Raw genomic sequence first — 19,029 nt, forward strand, 5'->3', positions numbered from 1 at the left:
TCTTTAATTAAAAGGAGATTATATTTTATAAAAAAATTTAATAAAATTCTTATAAACTTTTTTTTTCAATGTTCTTATAATATTGTTAACAATTTATATTTATAAAAACAATTATAAAAATATTTATAAATGAGAAAACTAATCAGGAATAAGATAACTAATTTTTTTTCTTTGTAATTTGATATATTATATCATTTTATTAATGTTACATATAACGGATGTATAAAAAAAAATCAGTGCTTATGTAAATAATAATAGTAATAATATGATTAATTAAAAACATCTATCATGACAAATTATTTAAAAACACATAATAAAATATTTATACATTATTCCATATAATTTAAAAAAAAATATCTAAATTTTATTTTGTTTTTAAATAATATTTTATAAATTTTCTGTTTTTTATTATAATGATAACAAGTATGATCATATTTGATATATTAAAATTTTTTTGCAGCAAAATGTAATCTTTAATATTAATCAGCATTAATTACTTTTATTAAACTTTATTTATTTTTTTTCTGCAAAAATGATAATCTTAATGATACACTATTACAAATAATGTAAAATAAAATTGAAACATACTACTTAGTTTCACTTTCTTCTTCTTTTTTTTTTAATTTAACAACGTAATACATTTAGTAAAAAACTTGAAGAAATTTTTTTAAATAAACATTTTACATCATAAATAATTATTTATTTTTATCAAAAATAACAGTTTCACTATCTAAAAATGCATAGTCATTAATTAATTATTAATCTTTACTATCCTTTTTTTTAAAAGAATACCTTCAATAGAAAAAAAAATCAAAATTATTTGTTGAAATATGAAGAAATATTTAAAATAAATTATATTAAAATATTATATATATTTATTTTGTATTGAAGAATTAAAAATTTACTAGATTCATTTTACTAAGAAGACATATGTTACTACATAATTATATTACAAATAATTTTTTCAAGTCTTATCAGTTACACCAACTTCTTCTTCTTGTTGTTTATCTTTAATATTCATATTTTTATATACCGCTTTGTTTGTAGAAACAAAACCAATAATAGCCTAAAAATATTATCATGTAAGATAAGATTTAAATTGAAAGAAAAAAAAACTTACTTTTGAAGCTTTGATAAATTGTGGATCTTTTTTTTCAGTATAATTTAACGAAGCTGCAAAATGCATAATTGAAAGTAAGATAATAGCAAACATAAGATGATCTCTTATAGCATTGTGACGATATTTTCTTATAAGAACTGCTGTCGTAATAACGGAACATTTTTTAGTATCACGGAGCTAAAAAAAAAAGTAGTGTTATAAATAATAAAATTTAAATTTTTACTTGTTTACATAAAATGTTAATAGCAACAAAAGTTGCTGTTCTCCTAGAACCACTAATACCATGAACAAGAATTGGTCCAACACCTCTTTTATCATCGACTTCAACAATATGTTCCATCTTCCAAACAAGAGACATCATAGCTAATAATTTTGTTATTGATGGTATAGCATTAGGATTCCAACCCATCCAATTAATAATATTAACAATTCTTCCTTGTTTTGTTTTTTTATTATAAACTTTTAATTTAAAAATAATAGCTGGTGTTGATATTTTTCTTTCCTCAGTTCTAATAACATATTGACCAATTTTAACTTTTTTATTAAAAGATAATTCAAAGTATGGACAACAATCTTCTTTATTAGAATAGTCACAGAAGGAAGCAATAATACAAGTACCCTGTTCCCAAATCATATCCCAAAATGTTTTAACAGTATTTTTTAAAGGTGCCTGTGCCATTATATATATTCCTTGTGGAGTTGTTATTTTATTAGCATGATAATATTTATCTTCAGGATTATCTACATCATGAAGAAAACAATTTCCTTCACTGTACATCATAACATTTGTAAACCGATTTTTCTATAAAAATTATTTTTTAATAAATAATGTTTTATTATTAAAAAAAAGAAAAAAAAACTTACTGTTGGATTGGCCATAAAATCAAAGACAAAATTCATTGTTAAACGAATACATCTATATTGATCATGAATTTTTTTTTTAAGACTTTTGTCATTTTGATTTTTTGCTGTAGGATCAATGAGTCCCTTAAATTCATAAAATTCATTTATTGTTTCAGCAGGAACTGACAATTGTGCTGATTCTAAAAGTTCATTGTTTTCCTGAACAGGATCTGCTCCTTTTCCTTTATCGGCATCTTCTTTATTTTTTTTCATCGCTTTTTCCACAGTAGCTTTTTCTTCTTCTTTCTTTTTTTTTTTATTTTGTTGTTGAAAATTTTTTCCTATTGATACATTTTTTTTTATACTCTTAGCATGTTTTTGATTATTTTTTTGGTGTAAATTATTTTTTTTTGAATACATATTGGATAATGGACTAATATCATTTCCTCCAAATTGAATTCCTTCATTTTGTTGTATTGATAAACCTACAGGTGGTGGAGGAGGTGGTGGTGGTGGTGGTGGACAAGGTGCATTGTTAACAGTGTTATTGTTTAAACATTCATAATTTTCCATTGTAAAATATTATGGTAATCTTATCATAATTTTAATATATTTATTATAAAAATTATATAATAAAATATGAATATAATTTTTAATTTTTATAATTATTAATTAACTTTTTATTATTCATATATAATAATTAAACAATTTATGTTTAAAAAAAGAAAAAATACATGTAAGATTACTAAAAGTTTTATTGCTTATTTTTTATTGTGTCAATAACTTTAAATTCTATCCAATTTTCAAAAACTAAATTTTTTTTTTTAAATTTAAATTTTATTTTTTTAAACTATTATTTATATTTTTAAATATAAAGCTTCAAATAGTTTTTCTATTTTATTATAATTGTCATTAAACGATTATTTAGTCAATGAGTATCATTGATAAAGAATACTTAAAGCATAAATTATATTGTGATAAGAAGTATTGATACATAAAAAATAAATGGAATAAAAAATTGTGCTTTGTATGGTATATAATAATTATTATACTAAGCATAAACATAAAGATAATACATTTTACTCTTAAAAATACTTTAATAATTAATTATTTTAATGATTGGTTTAGTTTAAAAATATCATAAAACTTTTAAAATATTTTTAATATTTATTTTATGCTTAACTTGAATTTATCATAATATTAATGAGATATTTAAAACTAATCTTTAATTTATTATTTTAAAATAGCATCATTTTCAAAAATATTCATTTAGCAAAAATAATTCCTTACAAACCTAATCTTTAATATATCTATTAAAAAATAATAAAAAAACTTTTAAAATTACTTCTACATTTAATATGAAAATGACGTAGATGTTTCAATAAAAAATTTTCATCATTAAGATTCTAATCCACATAATTAAAAATATTTTTTTTATTCATACACAAAAAAAAAAAAATTTAGTTCTAAGATAGTAGGATTACATAATGATATTACAATAAAAAAAAATAAAAAAAAGTGAATAAGTTAATACCAGACTTCTATCACAGGGAGCCTTAACTGTAAAGGTTTATCCCGGTAACTCACATTTCTAAGCATCTCCTTATTCAAGTTGATCTATCAATGTCTTTTTAAAAAAAAATTTAATTAATTGTAAATTTTTTTAAAAAAAAGACAAAGTAGATCGTTCTTTAACCTCAGCAACCAGTTTGCTTAAGTTCATCAGAACCTTCTTTTTTAAGAATTGTTAATGTTGTAAATGACTCAGCAACTGTTGGATGGATTCCAATTAAATTATCAAAATCTACTTTTCTTCCATTCAATTTTAATGCTATAGCAAATCCTTGTGTTATTTCACCAGCATTTGGAGATAAAATATGAAAACCAACAACTCTGTCATGTTCATTCTTTAAACAAATAAGTTTTAAATAACAATGTTTAGTCTCCTTCTTCTCCGGAACAGTATATTCTAATGGTGTAAAAACATTATGATAAACATTAACATTATCTTTTCCATAAATTTTTATAGCATCTTCCTCAGCTAATCCACAACATCCATATTCTAATGGTGTAAAAACAGTGGTTGGTATTTTATCATAATCTGTTATTTCTAATGTTCCATTAAAAAGTTTTCTCATTAAACATCTTCCGGCATGTATAGCTACAGGTGTTAATTCTGGACAACCTTGTAGTACATCACCTATAGCATAAATATATGGTACACTTACACTTTGTTCACCACCATTTAATCCAACAATTTTTCCATTATCATTCATTAAAACATTTTGATTTTTAATACCAATATCAAATGTCTTTGCTTCTCTTCCAATAGCAAAAAGAACAGTATTATATTCACCAACAAATTCTTCTTTACTTCCATCATCCTTAACACCTACACCATAAACTTTATATAAACCAGGAAAATCATCACTTCTTGGTTTTATTTCTTCAATTTTTGTTGGAACAGCAGAAATAAATTTAATTCCTTCATCAGTCATTTGTTTTCTAATTCTTTCTGCCATATCCTGATCAAAACCTCTTAATAAAATTGATCTAACCATAACATCAGCTTCATTACCAATACCTTTAATAAAACCAGCACATTCTAATGAAACATAAGAAGCACCAACACACAAAGTTTTTCCTGGATTATATGAAAGTGAAAATAAATCGTCACTTGTTATACCATATTCTTTTGCTCCTTCAATATCAGGATATTTTGGTCGAAGACCAACTGAAATAAGTATCTTATCAGCTGTCAAAACAGTTTTTTTCTTTTTTTTGTCAGTTGCTGTAACTTCATATGGACCTGTTATTTCACCATATCCATTAATATACTTAACATCTTTTTCTCTTAATTGAACTTTATAATTCCAATTTAATCCAGCTATATGATCCTGAATGGCATCTTTCATCTTAACCCAATCTAATAAAATACCATCTTTTGGTACTGACCATCCAAATTTTCTGGCATCACTAATAGAATGTCCCAATAAAGCAGCCTGATGCATCAACTTTTTTGGTATACAACCAACATTAACACAAGTTCCACCAAGTCCCCATGTTGTACCAAAAGGTGATGGTTTGACAAAATCAAGTACGGCAACTTTTTTTCCACAAGCAGCAGCTTCTTTTGATGCAGCAAGTCCACCAGATCCTCCTCCAATGACAATAATATCATAATCTTTTGGTTGGAGTGCTTTTAAAAGTAATCCAGAATCATGGAATTTTTCTAAATCACTATCAGTACCAATACAATTACCTTTAACAAAAACTAAAACGTCAATAGATTCTCTTTGATAAGCATAAGCAATTCTTTTCATAACCATTTCAGGAACAACTGAATATTTGGTATTTATATCAGTAACATTATTGTTTTTAATAAATTCATCAATAAATAATGATAATTTATTAAATTTTGACAAACTATGATGTTCAATTCCAATAATTACAATATCTTTTTTGGAAATCTCCTCAGCAACCAATGTTACCTCTTTGGCATATTGAGTACCAGGAGGTATATATGGTGGAGGCATCTCAATATTCTTTAATTTGATGCCCCTCGACAAGTTGCGATTTCCAGTATCAAAAGTATTAAATTCCAGAAGAGTTGATAATGAATAATTTCCTTAAAAAAAATAATATATCAATTAATTTTTAATATTTAAAATTTTAATAAATTACTATACATTGATATATATATAAAATTATAAAAAAAAACCTTTTATTATATCTTCATCTTCTAAATAATTTGGTTGAGGAAAAAAATTCTTTAAACTGTAATAATTTCTTAAACTCATTAAGAAATATAATCACTATTCCTATCAAGTTATGTAGTAGTAAAATAAAAAAAATAAAAAATAATAGTAATAAAACTGCTCAAATTTCTACTTTATGGTTATGTAATAATTTATTTTAATATAAAATAACTAAAACAGGAATAAAAAAAACACAAAAAAGTTCCATGAATTATTTAATTCTCATTATACGTGTGAAAAAATTGTTATAATAATATACTATGTGAATTTATAGGAAGAATAAGAATAAAAAATTTATAAATGATATAAAATTACCTATATATTGATTTAAATTATTAAAATTATTAATGATATAAAAGTTAACTATTTAAAATAAAACATTTTTAACTACTTTTCTACTATATTAAAACTTATTTGTCATTTATACTAGTTTTTCTAGGTAAAATATATAATATTCTTTTTAATTAATAATTTAACTGATAAATATAATAAAATAATCTTATAAAAAAAAAAGATAAGAATTTTAAATAAATAAAAATTAATTAATTTATAGTTAATAATTTTTTAAAAAAATAGACATACATTGCATGATCAGAGTCATCTTTGACTAGAATATACAATATGATAAGTATTATTCCAATCGTTAACTGTTACATCAATAGTTGTGAAAAGATTTATAAAGTAATACATTTAATACTTGAAAAAAATATTTATTTTGTGGAATTTTTTTTTTCTACCATAATTTAGAAAAATTAGTTTCAATAAAAAATAAATTTTTTTTTTTCACAAAATAGTTAGAAAAAAATTATACATTTATATGGTTTTCTTGTAATTAACAGGTGTAAAAGTTTTCTCTAACATTTTTTTTTTCTTTTTATCACTTACCATTAGAAAAAATATTTTTTTGGGAGGATGAAGTATGAACATTATTTGTACATCTAATAAAAGATCTTTTAAGTATCTTTTGTAAGTAGAAATTATATCTCAGCATATATGTATATGTTGAAATTTAGTAATTTAAATATATAAATACTGATAAAATTTAAATTTTCGGCTCTTTTGGTAAAATGATTCTAAGTAAGATAGGATAAATGATATGGCATAGTAAAGTGTTATTGTTATCAACAAAGTTATGTTTTTCTCAAAAACAAAGATATAAGAAATAAATAAACAACAAAAATATGATTTTTATTTTTGTTAAAAGAGACCGTATATTATCAAATAATTCTTGAAAAAAAATATCATCCTTTTAATATTTATACAATTTAATTTTTTTTTTGTTAAATATAATATCTTATCATTTTTTTTTGTCTATATATTCATGGATGATTTTTTTCAAGAAATAATTTATAATTTTTGTACAAGAGTATTCTGGTAATTAATATGATGTCCATTGTTCCAATAATAAGGCCTTCTTATTGGAGGTAATCCTTGATTTTTATTAACTTGCCCCATCTCCTGATTATATAAGTGGTATTTATTGATATTGTCATTTGTTCTAATGGTATTCATTTTATTTATAATGTGGTTTCTTTCCATAAATTTATGAACAGGTGATATAATTGTTTTTGGATATTTTTCTTGTTCTTTTACATTTATTACCTGATCCTCAATGTCATTATCATCATAATCTGGTTCTGGAACTTCTGGTGGTGACATATATCCTTCTTCTATAACAGTCATCTTTGAAAATATTGGTGTTAAAATATGGGAACGATTATACTAAATATATAAAAAATAAATAAATAATTTAGTTTAAGAATATATTTAACTTACATTAAAATCTTTTAAACTATTTCTATTGATATTTTTTAATTCCCCAACAATATCATTAGCCTCATCATTATTATTGTAATTTGTAATTTTATCATCATTGTTATTCTCTTTAACTTCCTTCTCTTTTTGATTTACATTTAATTCAGGTGACTGTTCTTTTTCTTCTACCTTTTCCTGATTTTGTTTCCAAAATTCAACACCTGGTAATGCTGGTCTCCTGGGACCTTGATTTTTTATACTTACACCATATTTTTCTCCATCTTGTTTTATTGTCTGTAAATAAAAAAAAAAGTACATTATACAATTATGTTTTAATTTTTTTTACTTTGTAAAAACCCATTCGTCCTTTGGTTGGTATGAATTTTAATCCTTTGATAGTTGGACGAGGAATTCCAAGTGGTTTAAGATTACATAATGTATCTCTAAACCCGGTTGTTGACATTTTTTTTTTTGTATACTTAAAATATTTTTAAATGAATTAGAATTTATTGAAAATATACTTTTGTATGTTTTAAAGTTTAATAATCTAGAATGTAAAAATTTTTAAAAGACTTATTATAGTATTATAAATAAAAATATCATTAGAAGTGAGGTAAATGAAGAAATATAGTTTTAAGTTTATTATTATTTCTTTTTATATACCTTTTCTTAATAATCTTTTTGAAATTTTATACATATATATATATAAATTTTTAGTAGTAGAAAAGAGAAAAACTTTTTGGTATGTGAAGTTATCAATTGAGGGTAAAAAGATAAATATTAATATAAATAAAGTTCATTTACTAGTGGAGGCATATTATGAATATATTTATTCCTTTAAGTAGACTTAATATGTTATTATTATGATTATTATTTTACTTAATATAGTATTGAAAATCGGTAAATCAAAGAGAATTTATAAATGTACTTTTTAAAATATTAATAAATTGTAAAAGGTAATATTTAAATATATTAAAAAATTTATTAAAAAATAATAATATATTAAAAATATTTTACCAAATCAAATGACAAACAAGATTAAAGTGATAAAAAAAAATATAAAAGAAGCAAAAATATATGAAGATTTATAAAAGACTGTATATATAATGAAGAGATTTTCTATTATTCTTGACAAAAAGTTTACCAACACCTCTTCATTAGATAAGAAAAATAAAAACTTGTCATAGAAGAATTTTTAAAATCTTCTATATATCTCTTTTAACTACCGGTGTTAAAAATTACACTCAATGAAGTGAGATAATAAGTAATAATAATTTTAATTACATATACATCTTTAAAGTTTAATTAATCAAAATTTAGTAGAAAGAAACATTTTGAGGATAGGCACTTGAAAAAGTTTTCCTATAGATATATTATAAAATAAATAAAAATTGTAGTTATTGTATAAATGTTAGCAGATGTGGTATATATATATAATATTTATGTAGACATGTAATTGTGCGCACAAAATATTTATATGAGATATACTTTTGTGTGATTTTATTAAACTCATGATAATTTTGTAAGTAGTAGTAAGTACAGGAGTGAAGAACATGAAAAATAAAAGTGATGAAGAACCTCTTTCTCTTATTAATAATATATATAATATATGGTATATTTAAAAGGAGATATATATATATTTATTTATATGTATATATAAAAGATAGATAAAATTTTATATAAATAATATGAAGATCATTTATGTAAATAAATGTAAGGTTAAAATCAAGTTTTCCATAACCATCCTAAGTCTTTATAATTTTCTGGAACAGATTTATTGTATCTTTTTACTATATAAATATATAATATAAATGTTTAAAATAACTAAAAAGTTATATTGTAAATGTTATATTTATAAAATATATAAATAATAATTTAAATATTTAAAACTAATATTTCAAAAATTAGGTAATATTATAAAGTGATAAAAATGAGTTAGAATTACTAAACACAGGTTTATACTATATTGTTTACCATATAATCAAATATTAGAGTGCTTTCTATATTTGTAAATAAACATCTCATTTTTTTTTTTTGATAAAATTTATAGTTATGCCACTTATCATAGACTAGATTTTTTTTTAGTAATATTATATCCACTTTTTATCACACAGATATATTATATATATACTTATTTATTTATTTATAAAAACAATAAAATTTTAATAATTTTTGGTTTAAAAAAATAAAAGTAATTACTTGTAAATGTAATTTCATAAATAATATTACGAAATAGACAACAAAAAAAAAAGCGTCAAAAGAAAAATATATTTTAAAAATACAAAATATTATCAAGATTTTAAAACAAAAGTTTCTTATCTACATATAATTAACAAAAAAGAAAAGAAGTTTGAATAAAAATGTGTTTAAAGATAAAAATATATATATATACATTTTACAATATTCATTTACCAGCTAGTTATCATTTTTTTTTATGAAAAATTATAATAAAATATATTTATGTATCATCCAATTTTACAAAACGTATACTCTCTCTCCACCTACATTATAAAAAGAAATTTTTGGTGTTAAGAATAAAAAAAAATATTGAAATAATAATGAAATGATAATATGAAAAATGGGTGAGGGAAAAAAAATAAGGTATTCATGAGTATGTTTAAAAAAGTTGTACTATTGTTAAGAAAGCTCAATTAAAGTCTTATTAAAAATAATAGAAATTATAGTATCAAGGATAATTGTATTTTGTTGAAGAAATAAAAAAATTGTAAGGTAATCTATATTTCAATTCAATCATAATTTTATCTATAGAACATTTTAAAAAGCCGAATATTGTAAAAAGAGAGAAAAAAAAATATAAATAAATAAAAAACATGTGACAATTAGATATAATTAAAAAAATACCATCAAAGAAATGGAGTATAAAATAGTTTGCTTTTTTTTTGTATAATAATTTAATAAATAGATAAAATAAACTATGAATATCAATAAAAGTATTTAAATCAGGTAATAAAAATTTTAAATCATAAAAAAAAATTATGAATAAAAATAAGTTTGTAAAATTTTATATATTTTCTTTTGATTATATATTCTCATTTTATATAACCATAATATTGGTATAAATGTATATATATTTAGGAAACAATAAGATAAATATATAATTCAAGGTTAGTAGGGGTTATTTCAATGGAGTAATTTAACAGAATCTTTAATTTATATACCTCAGTCATTATAAGGCATAAATATAAATAAATAGTCACTACCAAAATCCATTTCAAAAATGTCGGCAGTAGTTGGGGTAAAAATAGTAAAATTGAAAATTAACATTTTGTCAGGTTTAATTTTATTCATCTATATTGACATATTAACAATAAAAATATAAGAAAAAAAAATTTTTTTTTAATTATATACACGTTAAAGTTAATAAAAATTCATTTATTTGTATGTCCTATATCCTTTTTTTTATGAAAAAAAAAAAGAAGTTATATACCTTTAACTATCTTATAATAATATGGTTCAATTTTTTTTATTATCCTCTTCTAAAAATCATTAATTTTATCTTTAATACAAATATATATATAATGTACCTTAAAATAATAAAAATTTTATTATATGATCATTGGTAAAAAAAAAAAGTTTTCAAAAGAAACATTTTTTAGTTAACTTCTTAGTATATAAATTAAGAAAAAGAATTTCTTATTTAAAGAGAAAAAAGAATCTAAAATATTTTCTAAAGACATATGAAATATGATATATCAATTCTTTTAAATTCAATATACTCTTTTTTTTTTGGTATATCACCTTCTCTTATAAAATTAAACTTTTTCACAAAACATATGGTATACTTTTGAAATAATACTATGTATTAATTTCCTTTTTTTTTTGTTTATTACATATTAAAAATATAATAATAGTATTTGTTTAAAAAAGACAAAAATTGAGATAGAACTTTTTGTCTTATAATACAAAAATATAAATTTTTGGTGTTAAAAAAGAAAATATGTTAAAGTTTTTATGAATACCTGTATCATTAATATATATATATATATCTTTATACATATATATATGGAAAGAGAGAAATAATTTTTTTTTTGTTTGCTAGATTATTAGTATTATTTATTATATATAAATGTTGTTCAAATAATAAATAAGTGTTAAATTTTTAGGAGATTTTAAAAAATTTATATATAAAAGAGTAAAATAAACTGATTTTGTATGAAATAATAATATAAAAATAATAATTGATATTGTTAAAATAACTATTAATAAATATAATATTTATAATTAGTATTTTTAATGCTTATTCAGTTGAAGTAATATATATGATAATGATTTATTATAAATATATAAAAAAATTTTTTTATTATATATCATTACAAGGACTTAAAATTAATATAAAATATATATAAATGATTTGAAAATAAAAAAAAACTTTTTTTTTTAATATTAATTGTTATTGCACATCCAATAAACAATAATATATATATATATATAAATTTGACAGGATATATAATAAGTAGAAAAGAAGTAAGGTCGATCTAGTTAAGTTATTCATAGCTAACATACCGAAAATTTAACAATAATGATAGAAGTGGTACCTAATAATATTGTTTAAAATATTATAAAAGTTATATAACTATTTTGTATCATTATTTTACTACAATTCTTTAAGTTTAAAAACTTTTACTTTCTTTTTAATTATATTAAATAATATAACATTCGTATTATACTATTATTGTGTTATTTGAAACCTTGAAGCACAGGAGGAGTACGAGAAAATATCTTTATTTGATATCACCGTTATTAAAGTTCGTATAGTAATAATAAATATAAGTTTAAATAATGGGAAAAAAAAAGTTTATAGGAATAAGATGTCATAAATAATTGATGTATGGATAATTTTAATAAAATAACTGTGAATAATTAGATTAAACTGATTTTAGTTATAATAGTAAAAATGACAACTAAAGGACAAATACCATCAAATATATATTTTTTTTCAATAAAATAATTAAAACTTTATATTAAAATTATAAATATTTTATATATTTATACTGTATAAAAAAAAAGAAAATAATTAGATATATTTAAAAGATTTATATTATTAAATAAAAAATTTAAATATATATAAATTTTATTATAATATTTTATTTATAGATATAATTATAAATAAAAAATTAATCAAATTAATTAAATAATTGTATTAACTTATATTTTGTGGTAAAAAGTTTTATAATATTTAATTAGATCAAGTTCAGGTAAAAAGAGAAATATTATAATTATAGTTTTAAATAAAAATACATGTAAATGTAGAAATATATTTTGTAATTTTATGATTTTAATTAATGTTCCAATGAAATAATATTAAAAAGATAATTAACAAGAATATTATAAATAAAATTACATTTTTTTTTAATAAATATATATCTTAAAATCATTGTGATAATTAATTTAATTTTCTTTCTTGTGATTACTTAAATGACCTGTAATACAAAAATTGGAATGATTATAAAACAAAAATAAATTTTTGTATTTTTGTATTAACAGTTAATTAATAATTATTTTACTAAAAATAATGGTTTTGTTTAAATTAATAATTGAATATGTCTTTGGTTGTCAATCAAAAATGTGGTTTATAGTCATGATATGATATTGAATGAACATTTTTGACAAAAAAAAATGTATATTTGTTTAATTGAAGAATAAATAAAAAATATTATACTATACTTGTATAACCGGTTATTAAATTTTTTTAATATTTTATTAAGTTAATTTTATCTTATTTTTTTATATTAATTTTGCTTTGTAAAAATAAAAAATATGGTATTAAATTTTGAACAATAATAATTGTAAAATAAAAGTTTATGATTTATTGGGATAGTTTAAACATCGTATAAAATATTTCTATGAATATTTAGTAACAGAATCTTAATGAAAAAAAACTATTGATAATTTCTTTTTCAATTTTTTGGAATTTACATTAAAATCACCAATTTTAGAAATCAAAAAACATAAATATATTTCTCTTTTAACATTGAAAAAAATTTTTTTTTAATATTTCAAGTAAAAAAATTAATTGATGAAACAAAAATTTAGAAAAAAAACTTACTAGAGAAATATTTTTCAATTAATCTATAATTTCCAATATAGTACATGTAAAATATTAATTTTTAAATTCTTATCAAAAGATGAAGACAATGACAAAGTTTACAGAAATATTCAAATTAGAAAAAATATATTTAACACAATGATTAAAAACTGGCTGATAACAACTAGTAAAAAAACAAAATAACAACTTTTTTTAAAGTGATGTTTACTAGAACAATTCAAGAAACTTTTTTAAAATATTTTTATGCGGGTTTTTAGAAGCGTAAAACGATAGAAAAAAAATGTTGTATTACTAAAAATAATATTTTCTGAGAAAATATTGTATAAAAGATTTTAAAAAAAATAAAATTTTAAAGCATTAACACTAAGTTAATTAAAGTTTTTGATCAAAGATACTAATAAAATAACTCATAAATAATTATAAAACAATGTCAAGTAAAACCATTTTCAATATAATATATTCTAATAAAAGATAAGATATTTGATTAACTGATAAGACAATTGCATTTAAAAAAAAGAATATTTGAAATTAGAATTAGTTACGATAATATACAATAACTTAACTTTTTTTTTCTAAATATAGAAAGTAATAAAATTTCTTATCAAAAAAAATATTACTTTAATGTGAATCACTGGAGTAATGTACAAGTTTGATATAAACAGATATATGTTACCATAGATTAGTTTTAGTTTAATGTCTGTTTATTAATAATAAACTTTTTTTTTTAATTTTGACAAAAGAGATAAAATTTCTAAAATTATCTAAAAAATGGCATTCACTTTTATTCCTCAAAAGATTATGTATTTTTATGATTATTTATTATATTATGCTATTTAAATATCACATAGAAAAAAAAAATTCATTATTGAACTCAAAAAATATTATTACTTAATGAAAATTGATAATGATTTTTTGTTTTTACCAAAAGTATCTAGGAGAATAAAAATTGAGCGTTTTTTTTTGTGATAACATAAAAAGAATTAGGTAAATAAAATTAAATTTTTCAATAAAATAAAAAATCATATACCATGTTTGATAGTATCCAGAATAAGACAAAAAGTATATATCTTATATTGTTATCAAAAATAAGTAAAACAATATCATTAAGATAAAAAAATCATGACACATATAATGAAAACTTCATCTTTGTAAAAATAAATTAATGCAACATGTGTATGTACCAAGAGATTATTAATTAAAAATAATACAATCATTTTACATGTCGCATTTATTTCATTTTTTATCACAAGATTATCTTTTGTAAGTCAAAGTACAAAAAGAAAAAGACTATTATTTAAACTCTATTTCTAATCTTATAATATTCTATAGTCCATCTCGCCAATGTTATATTTTAATTAATTTAAAAACCATTTCTTATCATTAATATAAAAAATTAATCTATAGACTTTTATTAAATGAAAAATTTCTTCACTAAAAATATCATTTTATTATCAATTATTATATTTTTATAGTAAACATATTATCAACTATCTAATTTAAAATAATTTAATCTTATCATTTTCTTTTGTCTAAAACTTTTTCAATTATTTTTAAAAGAAAAGAAAGTGGTCATGATGAATGATAAAGATGACCTTCAATCATTAGACAAAATAAAATTAATTGAATTAGAAGTTGCTTCTGTTAAAGTTAACGATACTCAAGAAAGAATTGAGGTTAAATATATTGTTGATCCTCGAAGTAGAATAATGACTTCAAATTGTTTTTTACCTGAACCAATAAATGTAACTTTTTTACTTAATAAAAATAATTTTTTTTAAGATTCATTTTAATACAATAGAGGATTATGAAAATTTCTTAAAATTATTTGATTTCTCCACTTTATTGATACTCAATTTTAACCTTACAACTAACATAGAAATATTAAAATTATTTAACAAGTACAACACCAATCCAAATTCCTTCTTCTCTGTTTCTATTAATGATTCAGGTGAATTAGATCAAAAAGACAGTAATGATATCTTTAATCTAATAAATAATATAAAGAATTCCAATGAAATATATTTAACATTAAATTTTCCTCATCAAAAAACACCAGAAAACTTTACCTTCTCTGAAATGAGCTCATTAAAAGTTATAAGTATTAAAGAGGTAAATGGAACACAATTTCTAAACAGAGAAATTATATCTCATTTATTGAATACCTGTCCAGATCTCCGAAGTTTTAGAATCTCAGCAATAAATAAGGGAATTTACTATGAAATCATGAAATTAATATTTGCTAAACAAACTTCAAGTATACTTTCTGGATGTAAAAATATATCTTTTGATGCTCATTTTATAATGGAACATGACTTCCGTCCAATTATCGTTAACTATTATCAGGATCTTTTTTTAGATAAAAATTTTGATGTTAGTATTTTATGTTTTCCTAATGATAATGGAAAATTAGGATATTCTTTTTATGGTTCAAAAAAATGTCATAGTTGTGGACATGAACATGTTGTTAATTTTTTTTTTGAAATTGAATCATAATAAATTATTTTAAATTTATATTAATTATTTAACAAAATTTTAATAGTAGAATAAAAGTAAATTTATATATATGTTTTTTTGTCTACCAAACTTAAAATAAAAAAAAAATAAAATGTATGTAAAATTTTACTACTAGTTATAAACAGAAAGTCGTATGGTATGGCGGAATGGCCGAGTGGTCTAAGGCGTCAGACTCAAGCACATTGCTTATGTAGGCTTCTACACCATATTTGAGGTTTCTGATCTCCGTATGGAGGCGTGGGTTCAAATCCCACTTCCGTCAAATATTTTCTTTTTAATTATTTTATTTTAATTAATAATTACGTCAATTTTTTTATAAAGTTTATAAGATTATTTAAAAAATAAGTTTAAAAAATTTTTATGTATTCTTGAAAATAATAAAAGCATATATTTTTTCTACAACCTTTTATTAAATTATTTGCTCCAGAAATATATGTATTAATATTTATTTTAAGAAAACTTATCTTTTTAAACTTTGAAATAATATTTCTATTCATTATAATATAACAATTATTAAATAAAGTTGCGGCCTGTAATAAAATAATTTTAAAAATATTCATTTACTTCTCATGAAATGTTTTTCAATAGTAAACCATCAAAAGAGGAGTTTGAAAAAATTCAGGAGGAACGTCGTGAATATGTCAAAAATATTGGAATAGAATATAGATATGGATGTTATGAAGTAGGTTATATTTATGATAATTTTTTTTTAATAATATAATTAAGGAAAAACGACCTGATTCATGTCATTTATTAGGAGAATATATGGAAACTATTGAACAAAATTTTGATAAATCTTATAGATTATTTAAAGAAAATTGTTTAACAAGAAATTATCCACGAAGTTGTTATAAATATGCTAATTATCGTATTAGTGGAACAAAAGAAACACCAGAAAAAATGGAAGAATTAATTGATCCTTTTAAAATTGCTTGTGATGCTAATTTACCACCTGGATGTTCAACATTAGGATTAATTTATTGGAATGGAGAAGAAGGTAGACTTCCAGATCCAAAACTTGCTGTTAAATATATGGAGAGGTAATAATACATATTTATTTTTAATAAAAGAAGACAATATTTTTTTAGAGCATGTGAATTAGAAGATCCTTCTGCGTGCTTCAGGCTCAGTAATTGGTATCGTATTTCAGAAGAAGATCATACAAACAATAAACAAGCATCTAATCTTGGGTATGTACCTAAAGATGTTGAAAAAGCATTATCATTTGCCAAGAGAGCATGTGATTTGGGTGATCCAAATGGATGTATTAATCTTTCTTTGATGTATCGTGGCAAAGATGGTTTTCCTCTGGACATGGAACAATCTAATATATATGCTAATAAAGCAAAAGAAATTATTGAGTTGGCAAAAAAAGCTAATTTAGGAACAGGTTTTACTGGACATTAATTTAAATTTAGAGAAAAATTGAAAAAAAAACTTTTTTTTTTAATAAAGTTATAAATATTATGATTTAATATAAAAATTTAAGCGTTATCAATATTTTAGAACACTATTTTGCAACCCAGAATGTATAGTGGAGGGAATAACCTCATTTACTTGCACTTTCGTAATTCAATACACCAACCGGTCGGCTCCGATATTTAATATTATTTCAAAGTTATTTAGTGTTTATTTAAAATTTAAAGTTAAAAAATATTTGTGTAAAATTTCTATCGGAGTCGGCTTTTTGCATTTTTTTGTTTTAATATTAGTTAACTTTTATTGGATAAAAAATAATGTTAACAAAAATATTTTAATGAATTAAGATTATTAAGAAATTATAAACAGATTTATTTAATATTATTATTTTTTTTATTTTATGGTATTTTGTAAACATATAATTATACAAAAAATATGCAATCATAAAATTTATTGTATTTGAATTAGGTGATAAAAAAGTTTTTGTTAAGCATCGCAATTTTTTTTTTGATGCAATAAAATATATTTTTTTTTTCCATCACCGTAAAGACAACTTTTACAAATTTGAAGTACTTTTGTAGAACTTTTTTCGTTTTTCTTTTTTATAAATAATTCATATAACTAGAAAGTTTATGAAAGTACAATTTTTTTAAATTGTAAAACATGTAGTAAAATTTGTCAAAACAATTAATATTTTTAAATTAGTTAGGTTATTTTAAAATTTTCAATCATAATTTTTTAAAAATAAAACTAGTTAGATATAATTCTTTTTATTACTTTTTAAAATTTACATAAACTGTATCATTAGAAACTGATGTTGAAAAAAAATAACAAATGTAATATTCTTTTGTTAATTTAATAAGCAACAAACTACATGTTTTTAAATATAAAAATAAACTAAAATTTATATAGTTAATTTGTTATTTATCTTGATAACTTTTTAGTGATGGATTTTAATAAAAATCAATTAAAAATTAAATCATTGTTAATATAAATAAATTTATTTCTTATGATAGATAAAAGTTTAATTTAAAGAAAAAACAATTATGGTTAATTACTTAAAACTAACATTAGTGTTTATTTAAAAGTGTAGAATCTTTTGAAATATCTGAATCAGGTGTTGGTACGAATGAATCATCTGTTGGAAATACATCTACATAATGATGATCTGGGGTATTTTGAGTTACATGGGATATTGTAGTATGTATATTTTCAATTGTTGGATTTGTTGTCTCAACAACATAATTGGTTGTTCCTTCTGAATCAATAGCTTGAATATGTTGTATAAAAAAACAAATAACAGAAATAACTACAACCGTTAAAATAGAATTTTTTTTCATCTTTACACTTAAAATTTTATACTTTTAAAAAATTTTTATCTGCTTATATATTTTTCTGTTACATAATTATTATAATTTAAATTATAATAATGTGTTCTTTTTTAATAAATTATAATATTTTAACAATTTTTACATGTTAAAAATATGTATTTATTAATAAAAATCATAATATTATATTATGGATAATTCAATAAAACATTTTCAGTCTAAGTA

General features: G+C 20.4%; 6 protein-coding genes across 6 annotated transcripts; 2 read left to right on the plus strand and 4 right to left on the minus strand.

Annotated features, from left to right (window-relative positions):
- Positions 1-964: 964 nt before the first annotated feature.
- Positions 965-2,536, minus strand: SRAE_1000039900 (Protein-tyrosine phosphatase, receptor/non-receptor type domain and Protein-tyrosine/Dual specificity phosphatase domain and Protein-tyrosine phosphatase, catalytic domain-containing protein; the record flags this gene model as incomplete). Its single annotated transcript, XM_024647227.1, has 4 exons — positions 965-1,066; positions 1,121-1,297; positions 1,344-1,922; positions 1,985-2,536. 4 exons carry the CDS (start codon positions 2,534-2,536, stop codon positions 965-967), a joined length of 1,410 nt encoding a protein of 469 aa, XP_024501327.1.
- Positions 2,537-3,660: 1,124 nt separating this feature from the next.
- SRAE_1000040000 (Thioredoxin reductase 1, cytoplasmic) lies at positions 3,661-6,712 on the minus strand (the record flags this gene model as incomplete). The annotated part of the gene is made up of 2 exons (XM_024647228.1): positions 3,661-5,591; positions 6,607-6,712. The coding sequence occupies 2 exons, from the start codon at positions 6,710-6,712 to the stop codon at positions 3,661-3,663; spliced, it is 2,037 nt and encodes a 678-aa protein (XP_024501328.1).
- A 356-nt stretch (positions 6,713-7,068) lies between these two features.
- On the minus strand, positions 7,069-7,939 carry SRAE_1000040100 (Hypothetical protein; the record flags this gene model as incomplete). Its single annotated transcript, XM_024647230.1, has 3 exons — positions 7,069-7,443; positions 7,498-7,770; positions 7,823-7,939. 3 exons carry the CDS (start codon positions 7,937-7,939, stop codon positions 7,069-7,071), a joined length of 765 nt encoding a protein of 254 aa, XP_024501329.1.
- A 7,175-nt stretch (positions 7,940-15,114) lies between these two features.
- SRAE_1000040200 (Hypothetical protein) lies at positions 15,115-16,036 on the plus strand (the record flags this gene model as incomplete). Its single annotated transcript, XM_024647231.1, has 2 exons — positions 15,115-15,285; positions 15,323-16,036. 2 exons carry the CDS (start codon positions 15,115-15,117, stop codon positions 16,034-16,036), a joined length of 885 nt encoding a protein of 294 aa, XP_024501330.1.
- A 595-nt stretch (positions 16,037-16,631) lies between these two features.
- Positions 16,632-17,464, plus strand: SRAE_1000040300 (Cytochrome c oxidase assembly factor 7; the record flags this gene model as incomplete). Its single annotated transcript, XM_024647232.1, has 3 exons — positions 16,632-16,739; positions 16,784-17,097; positions 17,146-17,464. The coding sequence occupies 3 exons, from the start codon at positions 16,632-16,634 to the stop codon at positions 17,462-17,464; spliced, it is 741 nt and encodes a 246-aa protein (XP_024501331.1).
- Positions 17,465-18,546: 1,082 nt separating this feature from the next.
- SRAE_1000040400 (Hypothetical protein) lies at positions 18,547-18,816 on the minus strand (the record flags this gene model as incomplete). The annotated part of the gene is made up of 1 exon (XM_024647233.1): positions 18,547-18,816. One exon carries the CDS (start codon positions 18,814-18,816, stop codon positions 18,547-18,549), a length of 270 nt encoding a protein of 89 aa, XP_024501332.1.
- Between the last annotated feature and the right edge of the window lie 213 nt (positions 18,817-19,029).

The sequence above is a fragment of the Strongyloides ratti genome (genome assembly GCF_001040885.1).
Source record: "Strongyloides ratti genome assembly S_ratti_ED321, chromosome : 1".
Lineage (NCBI taxonomy): Eukaryota > Metazoa > Nematoda > Chromadorea > Rhabditida > Strongyloididae > Strongyloides > Strongyloides ratti.